Source organism: Pseudorasbora parva, chromosome 23, assembly GCF_024679245.1.
Source record: "Pseudorasbora parva isolate DD20220531a chromosome 23, ASM2467924v1, whole genome shotgun sequence".
Taxonomy (NCBI): domain Eukaryota; kingdom Metazoa; phylum Chordata; class Actinopteri; order Cypriniformes; family Gobionidae; genus Pseudorasbora; species Pseudorasbora parva.
This window is the reverse complement of record NC_090194.1, coordinates 2,695,696-2,713,094: the sequence shown is the minus strand read 5'-3', so window position 1 is coordinate 2,713,094 and position 17,399 is coordinate 2,695,696. Positions and strand designations below refer to the sequence as shown.

The following is a 17,399-nucleotide window of genomic DNA, read 5'->3' as shown; positions in this document are numbered from 1 at the left end:
CATCTTGTGGAAGCAGGACTCGGGCGTGCAGCGTGAGAAAGGGTGTCATTGGGCACGGGCATTCCTCGCCCTTTCCGCCCGCCCGGACCATCAGCCATTGCTCCGGCCGCAGGGCTTCGCTCTCAGGATGATCCTGGAGAACCAGAGCTGCGTGCCGCTTAAAGGGATAGTTCCCCGAAAATGAAAATTCTGTCTTAATTTAAATCACAATCAAGTTGTTCCAGACCAGCATGACCTTTTCTTCTGTGGAACGCAAAAGAAAAAAAAAAAGTACATTTTGAAGTGTCTCAGTGATGATCTTTTTTTTTTTTTTATATATATAAGTTGTGGATCAATATTAGTTTGAGCATGTGGATATAAGGGGAAAAACTAAATAAAGACTATATATATATATATAAAATAGAGTGAAAATGTCTGAATACTTTCCATACCGTGTGTGTGTGTGTAAATATAGCTTATTTTTTCCAGAGCTGTATATATACACACACACATTTATTTGTGTTCACATAATATATATGTGTACTGTGTATGATTATTATGTACATTTTTTAATACATACACATACATGTCAATATCTAACAAATATGTGCATGTATATAGTGTATATCATTTACATTATATATAAATGTTTCAGATATAAATAGAAAAAATTCTCAAATATATAGATGCATGCGTGTATTTATATATACAGTACACACATATATTATGTGAACACATGTTTATTTTGGATGTGATTGTTTGACAGCACTAACACACACACACACACACACACACACACACACACACACACACACACACACACACACACACACACACACAATATATATAATAATAATATGTATTATTATTTTAATCTTTTTATATTAAATTAAATTGTACACATTAAATTGATAAGGAAATACATTTCTATCGTAAAAAACAATGGAACTGTAAAATAAAAAATGTAATACTTAATTATGAAGCCCCACACATGACTTATGGGGAAAAATATGTATAATTATGTATGAATTCCCATGACTTACTACTACTACTGCTAATTATTATTATTTGACACTAATATTAATGGCTGAAAAGTTTGCAACTCTGGTCAAACACTGGGTCTACAACACCAACAGTGGACTTTTATTGTATGGACCAAAACAGTTGTAAATATCTTCCACAGAGGAATGAAAGTCACACAGGTTTGGAAAGACACGAGGATGAATAAACGATGACAGAATTTTCAATTTTTGGGTGAACTGTCCCACTGAGACATCCATACACCCAGAAAGACATCCAGCACGCATTTCAACCACAAACATTCTCTTTATTTCACTTTAAAGGATTATAGAAATGCTTCGAGAAGTGCAAATCGGTCAATATTCCAGATATTTCCTAGTAATATTAATAATTATTATAACAATATTAATAATAATACATGTCTATACTTGTTGCAGTCAGGGTGAAATATTACGCAGGCTCAGCCATGTCACCAAGCTGTCACCCTCAGACCCGTTTGTCCAGGGCCTGTATATCCCAGTTATTTTTCCGAGTTCTTCCGAGGCCTTCGGAAGCTGGACATGTTCTCTAGTGCATAGATGCGGCGCGAGACCTCCTCGATCCCGGCGGCGTCAAACTCTCCCAAAACCTGCTCATCACACTCCACCGCGATCGCATGCTCCACCGGGATGCATGGATAATCGTCCATTCTGGCACCGCTTCCCAATCCCAGCCCTAATCCCAGTCCCAATCCCAGCCCCGTGGCTTCCGTGCCCATAATCTCCTCCGCTTGTTCTACGGAGCAGCACAGCTCACCTCCGCTCGCAACGGCCGATCCGTTCATGGCCCCTGGGTGCTGAGGAGCGGACTCACACCCTAATGTACTGGCTATGGGTACATCCATAGGTTTCTCCGAGTGTGCCTCGGTCTCTCCATCCCCGTGTGTTTCTACAGTCTTACCTACTTCGCTCGGGATCCCTATGGATGGCACCGAAGGAATCTCCGGAGTGGTCATGGGATCAGGTTGAGCCATTGTGGCGTTGTAACTTGGCGGAGGGGTTCGATATTTCTGATTATCCGCATCTGAGCCGGACCGCTTCTGATCGTCCCGTTCGGGAGAATTGGAGAGGCTCGGGAATCCCACTTCGGATGCGGCGGAGACACTGAGATGAGACTTCAGAGGGACGGGGATGGACATGGAGACATGGTGCCGGTCACTGAGAGAGAACAACACAAACAGAGGCACAGGGTTATCATTAGGCGTTAGCAGCGTTCACTTCGTTGACCAATAATTTGTGTTGCCCCACTTTATATTAGGAAGCCTTAACTACTATGAACTTACATCAAAAAGTAAGTACAATGTACTTATTGTGTTCATATTAAATTGCAAACACATTTTTGCTGATATTGAGCTGGGATACAGGTAAAGTTAGGGACAGGTGTGGTGGTGTGGGTCAGTTTAAGGGTAGAGTTAAGAGTAAAGGAAGTGTCAACTGTGTAATTACAAATGTAACTACAGAAATTACAGTTAATTACATGCAGGCATTTTTGAAAATGTAAGTACAATGTAAAAACATGTATAAATACAATAGCATTGTATCAAATGATTAATTACAATGTTAGTACATAGAAGTTAAAGCTACACTGGGTAACTTTTTTAGTTTATTCTTAGCTAAAAGCACTTAATTCTTTCAAAAATATATGTGCTCATAAATGTATATTTACTTCTTTCAAGTAATAAAGTATTCTCGTAAGTTTATAATATGCCATTGAAAATACATACGGGTGAGGGGTTCGAATGCCGGTCGCCATGTTGCCCCTCCATCTTGAAAGTACAGTAGCCAAAGAGGGACATACCCGTAAATTCAAGCTTCGCCTTTCGCGTTTTAACACTCAATGGCACCGTGTCGAATGTGAAGAGGGGGATTGCCATGTTAATCTTGGACTAAATCGGCCACCGTAGGAGTTAAAACGAAATCAGAGAGGAACAGAAACTAATATTCAGTGGATGGTCATATAGCTTTACACCGCTAGATGGGGAAAATATCACACAGTGGAGCTTTAAGGCCACCTAATATAAAGTGGGTCCATTTGTGTCAATTTTCATCAACAACCTGTTTTTCACTGACGAAAACGAGATAACTAAATAAAACAAGTTTTGCATGACAAAAATGATGTGTCTGTTCGTGTGCTGTGCCACATTCATTATCATGCACCATTCACTATGAGAAGCCGTTCTGTGTGTGTGTGTTTGTGTGTGTGTGTGTCTTGAGCTTACATGGTTTAAAATCACACTAAAAGGCGTACACAGGAACCAATAAGCGGAACTGAAATGTGCTTTTCTTTTTGGTTTTGGGAAATTTGGAACCGGTTCTTAAACCGAATCCATTCTCAATTCCCATCCGTACACCTTTAAGAATCGGGAGAGCAAAAAATCGAGAGATGGGAAAGAAACTGAAGAGTGTGAAGATGCTGATGTCAGTGGAGCTCTTTGTTGCTGATGGATCATCTCATAATTCATTTACACACATCGAGAGCCTGGGAGAGCTCAGCCAGAGTCTCTGATCCTCAACCTCTCACACACACACACACACACACACACACACACACTCGCAACCACCAAAACACACACAGCTGTCGGACGACATACATCAAATGAAATATGACATCTAGAAAGTAAAACAATTGTATAGGATTAGTCATCCTTCACACAGAGCTCAAACAAGCTGCAAAGTTGGAAAAATAGCACCACACACACACACAAACTGACGGTTATCTTGCATTAACATAAAAAAGATATTGCTACAAAATATTTCTTAAATAATCAGGGTTTCTGCAGGTTTGAAAATACAATTTCCAACAGATCTCTATTACTTTTTAATTCAAGTTAGAATAGCTCTGCTCCCAAACCTTTTACTGCACCTTCTGATCACACTGCACTGAAGTGATGATGTTTTTCAGTAGTTTTGTCTTGTTTTCCATTGAAAATATCTAAAAGATTCTTAAATCAAGATACATTTTTTGGAGAAGCAAAATTACAGGAGATAAGAAATCATGATTTTATCGGTTAAGAAATATCAGCGTAATTCAAATTAAAAAAAGTAACTTCCATAGCCATTAACAGACACTTACTCGTTTTAAGCATAAACTTACTTAATTTTGACTTCTCAAGAAAACAAGACAAAGTGTTTGTTCACCCAAAAATGAAAATTGACACCCGTCAGACCTCCGCTCATCTTCACACACAGATGAAGATATTAGTGTTGAAATCCGATGGCTCAGAAAGGCCTTCATTGACACCAATGTCATTTCCTCTCTCAAGACCCATAAAGGCACTAAAGACGTCGTTACAAAGCCCATCTCACTACAGCGGCTCTACAATCATTTCATGAAGACACGAGAATAGTTTTTGTGCGCAAAAAATACTAAATAACGACTTATATAGGGCCGATTTCAAAACACTGCTTCCTAAAGCTTCGGACCGTCATGAATCAGTGTATTGAATCAGTGATGAACTATCTAAACAGATCAACAAACTGATTCAAAATGCTTCAGGGCTTTATGAAGCACTGTTTTGAAATTGGCCATCACTATATAAGTCGTCATTTAGTTTTTTTGCGCACAAAAACTATTCTCACTAGCCTAGAAATCTAGACGCATCCTAGCGGCAGCAAATCTAATCTGCCCGCGAGTGTCGTCTAGCAACTCTCAATACCCTTCTGAGCTGTAAACGCCAAACTCTGGACGGGCCAATCACATCGTGTATAGAGTCGGTGGGCGGGGCCATAATGACGACGGCCGAGTTGCGTTTGTGTGCTTCTAGTAAACACAGAAACTGGCGGACGGCGGTCTTTCGAATCAGCTTTGACCGCGACTCTGGAAAACTTGGAGTTAAGCTTTTCTCTGAGAAAAGAACAAAGAACAGCACTGAAGTCATTCTTAAAAAGGGAAGATGTGTTCGGAGTTTAGCCGACCGGATACAGCGAATGTTTAATCTATCAACAAGATCTGTTTCACCTTCGTTGCTCTGGTTGGTGTAGCGCTATCCTATCGTGTGCAGAGGGAGTTTGAAAGACGACCGTTTATCCGCCCCTCGGATTGAGCCGTCAATGGTGAGTTTCCAGACCAAACATCTTGATGTGGGTCTGGCTTGTCAGGCTATATTCTCGTGGCTTCATGAAATGATTGTAGAGCCGCTGTAGTGAGATGGGCTTTGTAACGACGTCTTTAGTGCCTTTATGGGTCTTGAGAGAGGAAATGACATTGGTGTCAATGAAGGCCTTTCTGAGCCATCGGATTCAACACTAATATCTTCATCTGTGTGTGAAGATGAGCGGAGGTCTGACGGCTGGCCAACATAGTTATTGACAGAATTTTCATTTTTGGTGAACTAACCCTTAATTTCTAAAGTAAATGTATTTTGATTTAAGGATATTTAGATATTTATCCTGGAAAACAGAAATCCTGAGAAAGATTTGTTTTTTTTTGCAGTGCAATCCAATTTAATTTTGGAATTTAATATTACGTTCTGAATTATACAGTAGGCTAAATTCCATTCAAACACAGCACTTTTTTAAAACACAAAAATGGATTTAAAATGTAAAGAAGCTGATTTATATCTAAGATGGACACTGGATGCCACTCATTAAAATGTAACATACTGTAATAAGGTCATGTGACAACAATTTGACATTGTTAAAAAATTTTAAAACTGTAAGTGATATACAGAGTATACAATGTAATCTATTGTCCGTATGTGTTAGTGTCTTCATTACGGCAGTGAGGATATTCACTCGACGCCGCACAGGACGAGTGGTGGAGAGATTTGTGGTTTAATTCCTGTGTGTCTGGACAGGCTGCATTACTACATAGCAGCTTTAATGTTGTCCAACCGCAGCAATGAATTTCATTACCAAGAATAAGCAGAGAAACATGCTCCCAAATTCCTCATCAGTTCACTGAAAACAAACATCTAATGGTTGACCATTATGTGTCGTGTCCTGTATATTCCATTTCCTAAATGATTATTCTTGCGCTCAGACCGTTCGGCGCGTAATTAGATCCAGTTTTCAGATGTGAAATCGCGAGAGACGTTCCAAATGAAATGTTTCTGTGAGCAAAACCATAGCATTTCAAAACAGCCGTCAGATGAATCTGCAAAGCATTAGGGTGGCGTTCAAGAACGTGTCAGCCATGGTCAACTAATGATCGTGGAGTCGTTGAACGCCAGACGAATATCATTTATATATATATGATTACATATTATAATAACAAGCTGGTTATTTTTAAATATCTTAAAGGGGTCATATTATGCTTTTTCACATGTTTAACTGTAGTTATTGTGTAATGTTGCTGTTTGAGAATGAAGAAGATCTGCAAGGTCACAAAGCTCAAAGTCCCTCCAAAGGGAGAGGTTTTATTAAACAGAATCCACTTTCCAAGAACTACAACGAACAGCTCGTTTGGACTACAACATGTTTATGAAGTCACAATGTTACTCATTTGCTGTCAGAGACAGTTTCCAAAACTCATTTGTTTGACCTTTCTAATGCTGCTGAACTCAGAGTAAAAATGATTTTAAACACTGTTCCTGAACATCATAACCCCAGCATTTATCTGCACAATTTACGGAGAACAGCTTCCAGAAACTAAGACAGTTCAATGCAGTTTAAGACAGTTCTTCGCCTGAAATAAAGCAGTTCCCACTTTGCCAGGACAATCTGTTGTTTGTGGGTCATAACTCGTCTTACTATTTCTAGTTATCTAGTTATAGTTTTCTATTAAAGGGGAGGTTGATTATGATTTGACTTTTTGTTGCTGTTTGAGCATAAACAACATCTCCAAAGTTGTGACGCTCAAAGCAAAGGGAGATATTTTCTTTTACAGAAATCACTTTTTAAGGACTACAACAAGCTTGTTTACGTCACTTGTGACATCACTTACCCTAAAACTGACATAACCCCACCCCCGGGAACACGCAACAAAGTCATGTGGAGAAGAGGAAGAGTTGTTGTAGTCGAGCACATTTGGGAGTCGCTCAAGCTGTCGTCCGTCTTTCTCCTTTATTGATACAGTACGAACACAAATGCAATAGCACGTCATAAAGCGATGACAACATCAGTTATAACCGTAATTAAACTAAACTATACCTGTTCTCTCTTCATATATTCTCTGGCTCTGTGCATCTTACAACAGTTCCCACACCAGCGATTTATAGATTATCATGACAGAATATGCTAATCAATGACTTGAAGATCGTTAACTCATAAATTCATCAACTATCCATTCAGAAACGTCCTGTCTCATTCTACATGTCGTCTCTTGTTCTGGAGTCTCTCCATCATTGTCCGACTCTGGTTTGATCATAAAAGGCTGAACAGTTTCTGACATTTTCAGTGTGTGTGTGTGTGTGTGTGAGGTAATCAGAGCTGCTAACACAAGCTCTTGAAGCTCCGCCCTCTTCCTGAGAGGGGACGGGGAGCAGCAGCTCATTTGCATTTAAAGGGACACACAAAAACAGCATGTTTTGCTCACCCTCAAAAGTGACAATTTTAACATGCTATAAAAATTATCTGTGTGGTATTTTGAGCTACAACTTCGCATACACACTCTGGGCACATCAGAGACTTATTTTTCATCTTGTAAATGGGCATAATAGGACCTCTTTAACAGTTCCAATTATACTTTTTATGTTGTTGCTATGATGTAAACAAAGGGCAAAGCTTCTTGTGATCGGTTACGGTTTGTCCTCGCATAGTTTTCTGCCAAGTATCATGATTAAAGTGTATAATATTGTGTCTAAAATGTATAAGAAAAAAAAGAAGAAAAAAACCTGAATCATCCTGTGAAATCTTTTCTGGACAATCCTCTTGTTTGTTAACATTCTTATGTCTGAATCAGGCTTGAATTTGTTTGAAAATGACACCATCCTTAATATTTACGTCTGAGTACTAGAGCCCACGTTTATGGTTAGGGCCAGGACTGGACATTTCCCAAACACACTGGGCACGCTAACCAATCACAGCACATTTCATATTTCAGAAGGAGGGGCTTCATTGAAAACAAAAAAACGCGTTCGAGTCAGACAGGGAGAGGTGCTGTAATAATGTAAAATATATGAAAAAATATGTTCGTTTTTTTCAAACAATCAAGCATAAAAATATATTGTAGTTCACATAAAAACAAAATCAAGAAGTAAAATGTCATAATAGGAGCTCTTTAAATACTTTTACGCCACAAAACACCAACCTATGCATGTTATGTTGATATGTAAAACATATGGGCTCCATCTAGCCAAGTGTTTAGACGTCATACACCCCCCAGCAGGGAAAAATAAAGCATTTTTTGTTTGGAGCAGGAGGCTATTTGTTAGACTGTGCTTCCCCTTATAAATGAGTTCCTCTAAACATGTGTCAAACCACAACCCTTAATCAATAGCAAGGGGCCGGTGTGTGCTGTAGGATGGCTAAAGATCGCCTGTGCGGTCGGGACACAAGAAGAGGGGGCTATTTGCGCTCAAGCATGCCAGACTGATCTCCCAGAACCGTCATAATATTTTTCATGCAGCACATTTTTTTCTATTGGACTTAAACTTGGCTCTTAATATGGGCCAATTAGGCTGTCTCCACCCCTCCCTCCCTCCCTCCCGGAGCAGAGCATTGGCATGGATAGGGAACGTATCTCTCACGGCTTCCTGTGTGGGTCCGAGAGCGAAGCGGAGGGGCTGCGGAAGAATAACGGCGGCAGAGGTGTGTATTTTTGTGAAACAGACTCTGGAACGAGAAACAGATTCAAACTACCCAGGAGGAATTCAGGAAACCGCAAATTCTCCACAGTTGGGCGAGAAGCAAAAATAAATGCAGGATGACGGTAAATAAAAAAGATAGTTTGAATAATGTTTGCTTAAGACCTTACACCTCTCCAGCAAACATTGCATTAACAGCCCTGCAAATGTGTCCGCTTAATAACATACTAACAAAAACATAATAATCATAAAAATAAATATAATCTTTATATATATATATATATATATATATATATATATATACACACACACACACACACATTATATATATATATATATATATATATATATATATATATATATATATATATATATATATATATATATATATATATATATATACACACACAAATTATATATATATTAGAATAGAAAATTATGTCATTATATTCATTACTAATGAATTTTATAATAATATAATAAAAACTAAATATATATACATTTTTTATCAAAAAAGCGATTTTAATAAAAAAAAAAATTATTTTGCAAGCGAGCAGAGCAGCGTTCCTTCATTCGCTTGAGGCAATGACTAAATAAATGAAATATGACATTCTCTGTTGTTCCTTTCGGATCCAAGGAAGCGAGAGAAGCATCTTTTTCAGATTATAGAAGGGCTGGCCTTCATTCAGAGTCAAGCAGCATCGCACAAATGCCTTTGCGCTAATTTACCTATTAACATAAAACTGCATTGTTTATGTGGGTGACAAATCGTTTCCTGTACTCCTGGCAATCTGGATATGCACCAGTAATAACGCTTCAAAACGATGACAGGAATGATCACACATTTTGCATGTTATGGAGATCGTTTCCGGCAACTAAGGATGGCGACCGGGGTCTGCTCGGGGTTCTGAAATCGGAATGCTTTCTTGGCGGGATGGCCGAGAGGATTGTAAAGAATAAAGGAACATTGGAGGAACGCTGATGGAGTTATGGAGGAACGCTCCAGCAGATGTGAGTGCAAACACCTATCAGTAGGTTATCTACAGAGACAGCTTCATCCCACTGCAAATCTGTCTGGACAGATCCAAGAGTTTTTCATTTGGCTTCAACACATATACATTTGTTTGTGAGCTGCAGCTGAAATAAAGAAAAGAAGGGGGGAGTTTCATATATTAAAAAATATATGCTATCAATCAATACTTTTTATAAACACATTAATGATAGACATTTAACATTACAGTATCATTGAAAAATATCACTTTCAACATTTATTAGGCTTTACAAAATTCTTTTAATTTAAGTGAACTTTAAACAATCTTCACATAAACCCATTATAATAATGTAATTTACCTGTGGCCTTCATATATAATCAATATACAGAAATTGAATAAAGTTATCAAACACTTTACAGTCTTAACTGCATGAATTATTAATTAGATATAGACTATTCCTTATTAAAGCTGCAGTTTTCTCTGTTATCTTTGTTGTTTGATGAACATTAATGACAGAATCTCAGTGACTGGTTTATTAGGCTGCTGTCACTTTAAGATCTGCCGCTGCCAAACATGACCCGGATCTGACATCCCATTTCCTCACAACTCTTTAAGTTCATTTAAGACGTTATTTAACTCATTTAAGACTCTTATGAGGATATGAGACAAAACGGGCATTTTGGCGCGTTCTCTTCTGTGTTTGTGTGTGTGTGTGTCATGACATTCACAGTCAGCGCGTTCTCTTCCGTCTTGTCATGCATGAATGGTTTAAAAGCATTTGCATGAATAAGAGCATGATCATATAATGTAACGCTAGCCAAAGGATGACAGAAAAACTGATGCGTTTACTGAACTGAAAAATGTATCGCATGCGTTAACACTAATCGACAGCACTAATATACACACATGCACGTTATGTGTTTCAACCTACATTTGCTAACTTATAGTAGTCTTTGCACATTAAACGGGCACAAGAGACGATATTTTAACATGGAAAGGACCTATATTTCTAAGTGTACCCAGGATTAAGGGATTACTATGGGTGGACATCCAAAAAGAGTGTTTATTATGAATCAGGCATTCCTTCAAACTATTTGACAGCCATTTTTACACTGGATTAGCAAAAGCTTGTTGTGAAAATGTATAATAAAACAGTTGCTTGATGAATCATGTTCCCAAATGGATGGAAAAGAATCCACCCATGGTGCCAAGAATTTACTGTAGGTGGGTGGAGCTTGTGATTCGGGCCAGCGCTATAGGCTAAACTGGGTGGGCGGGTTAAGATTTACACCAAACCAAAAAAACAAAGCAAGGAGGTTTGAACAAGATAAAAAGATGAAGATTTATGGTTTGTTAGTGTTGCGCTTTCACCAGACTTCCAGGAGATTGTTCAGAACTCCCCACCCCACCCTAGAGTCTCCATCCTGGGGTGTTGAGTCACATCAGCCCCTTCACTTCCACCCCCCGTGTCTCCATCTTTACCCGCTCTCAGGAGCTCTCAGTGGGGCTGCAGGACCTCTGAAGCGCTGCCAGAGTCCTGTGCCATAAATAAGAGAATGTTTCGCATATTCGGTTTGAACTCGGCAGGACACGTCATTAACACAGTGGCACCATGTCTTGCACCCCCCGTCCTCCTTTCACCATCTTCGCTCTCGGTTTCTTCTTACACTCCATCCACTGTTTTAAACTGTGACTTTTTCTCTCATCATTTTGCTCCTCTTCCCCACGTGGCATCCCAGACTGTTCCCGCTCCGACTGGAGCGCATGAGTCTGATTACGGCTCCAGATGAAGGCTGAATCTTGCTGACAATCAGTGTTTGAATGGGAAAAAGCAACAGGATGCTGAAAGGATCAGTTAGAGATGTGAGATAAGCAGACTGAGCTTGTTCGACAGGACTCTGCCATGTTAACATTTTAAATAAAACTACGCACAATCTGCATACAATTTGCGCCCACAGAAAGCTCAACAGATGCCTGGCATTTGCACAGGTCTAGATTTTTCTTCAGAATCAGTGCAGATTCTGCATGGCCTTTGCTGGTCGGCCATTCCTAATAGACTTTAGTTTGAGCAAACATTATTTGATGTGACATTTGCAGCCCCAAACCCAGTTCTACCCCGTACCCAAACACTTTCAGTTCTTTTTTTTGGTTGGAGGGGACAGATAGCCCTTCAAACGAAGATTTTTTGGGACAAAACAAAGGGGTGTGAGAAATGTACCCCACATACACCGGCTACAGAAACATGTAGGGCCCTATGATCTCCAAAATGCAGAAATCTAACGCAGGATTGTACGTCATTTGTCAAATTTAGTGACTAGTGTCTAAAACTTGTGTGTGTAAATTTTAAACCTTATATAGTTTATTTAAATATGAATCTTGATATGTGTCCCTGTGAGAATAAATGGAGTTACTTCATCAACATTTACCGTTTCACTGGGAAAAAAAAACTATTGTCATATATAATAAAAGGCAACCCGTCAAAATAAAAGTTCGGCTTAACTTGAAATTGTGGCAGAAATATATTAATGTTGTACAGTAGAATTTAGTCTTAATGTAATAATAATACTAACAATAATTATTATAAACATTTTATTTTTTAAGGACTAATCAAAATTGCTTTTCCGTGTTTTAATTGCACTTTGTTTGACAACATTTTTTAAATTCATAAGATTAAAAGATAAATTATATTAATGTTTTATGCCTGCATTTGATTGCCAGAAAAAGTTAAATACACAACACAAAACAAAAATTCAGAAAATCATTAAAGAAAATCATATATATATATATATTTCTCAAAATAAATTATTGTTTTTTTATTAAATTAATTAGAGAATTTACACAGAATTTGGAAAAAAAAGTATACGGAAATTGAGAATAAAATAAATAAATAAATATATAAAAGACCCTAAACCAGTAATTTTTGTTAACATTTTAATAAATTGTTAAAATGTATACGTAAGTGTCATGATTTCAATTAATTAGATTAATACATATTATTTTTGAGTACAAACATGTTATCTAACCATTAAAATGGAATAGACAAATGTAAAATTTGGAAACTGAATTTAAATGTCCCTGAACCTGGCTGCCCAAGCGAACAAGCAGAGTATTGGCATTAATAAGATGATTTTAATGACAATCATCATTTGGTTTATGTTACTCACATGAGATCAACCAATAGCAAACCACAATGATCCAATCAATTACCATTGGTCCCAGTGAACATTCCTACAACCATTTCACTCGGATATCATGACAGGAAAGAAATGACTGTCGCAACTTCCATTTCGTGCTAACTATAATGCGACAAAAACGCAAGTCATCTGTGGGATATTTTTTTAGACCTCTTACCACTAAGGGTCAAGATTGATGTGCAAGGAAGCAAATCAGCAATGTTCAAACTGTACATCTACAAAAAGTGCTAAATAAATTCCTCTGCTAAATAAGTTCTGTAAAAACTTGAGTAATTCATACCTTTTATTTTTTAGCATTTAAAGTCATGTCATAACACACGCAACTCAGAAAAATTTCCTAGAGTTTCAAAGTTGGAAAAATTGAGTCCAACTTTAAGTGGAGTTAAGCTAGCCTGACAAGCCAGAGCCACATCAAGATGTTTGGTCTAAACTCACCATTGACAGCTCAATCTGAGGGGCGGATAAACGGTCGTCTGTCAAACTCCCTCTGCACGTGATAGGATAGCGCTACACCAACCAGAGCAACGAAGGTGAAGCAGAGCTCGCTGACAGATTAAACATTCGCCGTATCCGGTCGGCTAAACTCTGAACACATCTTCCCTTTTTAAGAATGACTTCAGTGCCGTTCTTTGTTCTTTTCTCAGAGAAAAGCTTAACTCCAAGTCTTCCAGAGTGGCGGTCAAAGCTGATTTAAAAGACCGCCGTTCGCCAGTTTCTGTGTTTACTAGAAGCACGCAAACGCAACTCGGCCGTCATTATGTTAAGCCCCACCCACCGACTCTATACACGATGTGATTGGCCCGACCAGAGTTTGGCGTTTACAGCTCAGAAGGGTATTGAGAGTTGCTAGATGACACTCGCGGCAGATTAGATTTGCTGCCGCTAGGGTGCGTCTAGATTTCTAGGCTAGCGTTTAGTTGCATTTTTCCTCAAACAGGAAGCTGGAATTTCCAACAATCGGAACGCAGCATTAAGGTCCTAAGTAACATAATATTAGGTTACATCGGACCTTAGATTGACACCCAGACACACACTTTGAGCTAGGGATATCATGTCGGTGTGGAAATTTTCCCACCGGTTAATCAACGTGTGAAAGCACCTGTAATACCAGTATCACCGACTGCGCTTTTACATCACTAAATCTATCTAACTGAGAGTAACATGCACAGCACACAGCCGCTCGGGCATTAGTAACAGTGTATGCTCCGTGAGGCTGTGCACATTTTAGTTTCGGTTTGAATTGTGGGTCCATTAGCCTAATAATCTTAAAGAAAAACAACAACACGGTGCAACAACAAACTCACTTAAATAGGTGCTTTTACATTAAGTTTTCAAACCAAATCTTCTGCGATCCTGTTGTCTGTCAGATCTGACTCCTGCTGCGCTTGTGCTGTAACACCAGTAAAACCGACTATTGCAGCAAGCCTACGTTGAACTTTTCAGTTTGAACATCGTCTGTCCTTCACAACCCAGTTTACTTCGGTTTCACTCAAAGTCCATCCGCCAACTAGGCTTGGTAACGTCTAAGATAACCAATAATGTCATAATGTAAATGATCATGGATCAGTGTTATCATTTAGACTCGGTGTGCCAAATAATGTATTCACAAAACCATTCTGAAAAACTTGGAACCAGGTATTTTTCCCTGAAAACAGATATATAGTGTATCGTCCAGCCTGTAAATGGAGCTGAAACGCACGCTGAGTCCAGGCATCTGAGCCAACGGTTCTGCTAAACGATCAAATATGAATAACCCCTGTTCGGAAATCAGTTGTTGGACATGCAACGTGCAAAACTCCACACACACACACACACACACACACACACACACACGTTTTTTTTGTAAAATGTGGGGACATTCCATAGGCGTAATGGGTTTTATACTGTACAAACCGTATTTTCTATCCCCTTACACTGCCCCTAAACCTACCCATCACACACACACACACACACACACACACACACACACACACACACACACACACACACACACACACACACACCCTAAACCTACCCATAATAGGAAACATTCTGCATTTTTACTTTCTCCCAAAAACTCCTCCTGTATGATATATAAGCATTTTGAAAAGAGGGGACATGGGTGATGTCCTCATATTTAACCCTTTCCTGTAATACCTGTGTCATACCCATCTCATTTTACACATTTGTGTCTTGATATTTTACAAAAACAAGCGCGCACACACACACACACACAAGGGGGGGTAACTTCCATAACAAATATGAACAGATTAAACAAGCCGTCTCACAAACTCCCCCATCGTCCATTGGGATTAAGGAAGTAGTAATCTCCATATTTTCCCAAACTGTGCACCTCTGGAGCTGCAAAAGATCCCATGGTCCTCCCACCATTCCCATTGCTTTCTTCCCGTGCTTTCTCTGCGATTCCCGTTTCTCTAAGGAACTCCTCCAGCTGCCCTGATGCAGATTTTTATGCGCCGATAATTCACATCCCTGGCCCCTGCCCTGGAAACATTATCTAAACTGAGAGGGGAGGAAGTGGATGCACGAGTAATAAAAGCAGTCTGCAACAAACGGAAAATAAAAGAATCCTTTTACTCTATATTTCACATGTGAGCTCAGGATCCAGAGAGTTGCTGTTTGACTCAGGAGTCTGTATAAGGTAACATGAGTCTTCGAGGGTCTCGCTGTGCTGTAAGTTATGGTGTGTGTGTGTGTGTGTGAGTGAGGGAGATGTGGAGGGGAATGTTCTGCAGTTTTGGGTTGGTGTATTCGGTTCCCCCTCCACGGTTCTTTCACGGTTCTAAGCATACCGTCGAGTCAACAAGACTGCACTGCAAAAAACGCTCTTCTTATTTAGTAATTTTGTCTTGTTTCCAGTCGAAATATCTAAAAATACTTAAATCAAGATGCATTTACTATATAAGTAAATGTTTTGTAAAAATCAAATCAAAGAGCAAATCAAAGCAAAATGATCTGCCAATGGGGTAAGAAAATATTATCTTACTTCTGTTTGGGACGGAAACACGAAACAAGATTTCAATCAGAAATAAGATTATTTTTCTCACCCCATTGGCAGATCATTTTGCCAGTTTTAAGCAAAAACTCACTTCTCTTTTATTTTCACAAAACAAGCAAAAATATCTTATGTCATTTTACTTATATAGTAAATGCATCTTGATTAAGATTGGTTTGATATTTACACTAGAAAAAAGACAAAAATACTAAATAAGAAGAGCATTGTTTGCAGTGTGCCCTCAGGTCCGCTTAGCCATGCAGTGCAACCGACTTCCACTTCCTCCTCTACTTCCTGCCACTCTGTACAGTTCACAAGGTCAAAAGGTCACACTTTCATCTGTTCCATCTTAACCATTTCCACAATCCATTAAACATTACTTGGAGGGGTGTGTGTGTGTGTGTGTGTGTGTGTGTGTGTGTGTGTGTGTGTGTGTGTGTGTGTGTGTGTGTAACTGAAGCATATTACTTCTGCTGGCCTCCTTCCTTTCAAAACACAGATTATTAAATTAACGTTCAGATAGATGCTTCGCCTATCACTGAACCAAGAAAGGGCCGGCGAGATCAAAAGCAGACTTTTTTAACAGTTTTTTTGGCTGCCATTGGTTTTAAACGGACACACTTGGGGTTTTTTACCATCACTGTTGTGAAAATGCTCATTTTGTAGCTTTCTAAAGCTGGCTGGGTAACTACAGGTTTATCACGGCGCAGTATCAACAGACGGAAAAGCACGTACTGTTTTATAAAGTTTAGCACTTGAGCTAATGCTACAATGATTTAACAGATCGAGAACATAACCTAAACATTAATAAAAAAAAATTGGTAACATGACTTGTGAAGAAAATATGAAAATAAATATTATTTTGGAATTTTCTGTGAAATATCAAGACATTATAGAAAAAAACAAATCAAGTATTTTTTGGTTTTTGCTTTTTCTGAAAAAAAAAAAAAATAGTAGAAATGTAAAAAAATATGAAAATACATATGCATGTTGTGAATATTTTGGGAAGAAAAAACATTATGAAAGACAGAAAAAGAAAAAAGCCTATGAAAATAAAAATTGAAAATGATGATTATTAATATTTTTACATTTTCTATTAAAAAATCAAGTCATTTTTATTGTTTTGTAGAAAAATAATAATAATGAAAAATAGAAATATAAGAAAAAGGTTGTTGAAAATAAATATGAATATTTTTAAATTTTCTGTAAATACAATTAAGACGATACCTTTTAAAACGTTTACAAAAAATATGAATATATAATATATAAAGAAAATATATATGCACGTTATGAATATTTGTATTTTTTTTGTAGAAAAATGATTATGAAAAACAGAAATATAGGAAAAAAAGTCAGTGCTGTTCAAAGATATATATATATATCTTTATCTTTGAACAGCACTGACCTTTTTTCCTATATTTCTGTTTTTCATAATCATTTTTCTACAAAAAAAAAATATATATTATATATATATATATAAAAATAACCTACAGTAG

General features: G+C 38.2%; 1 protein-coding gene across 2 annotated transcripts in view; it reads right to left on the bottom strand.

Moving 5' to 3' along the window:
- Positions 1 to 862: 862 nt before the first annotated feature.
- The window catches only part of uvrag (UV radiation resistance associated gene), a 182,155-nt gene continuing 165,618 nt past the window's right edge, over positions 863 to 17,399 (bottom strand). The window contains exon 15 of one of the 2 annotated variants that reach the window (XM_067433357.1): positions 863 to 2,195. In XM_067433357.1, coding sequence (XP_067289458.1) covers positions 1,520 to 2,195 — 676 coding nt within the window. In that variant the 3' untranslated portion in view covers positions 863 to 1,519. The remainder of the gene's footprint in view (positions 2,196 to 17,399) is intronic. The other variant, XM_067433356.1, reaches the window with a different exon arrangement.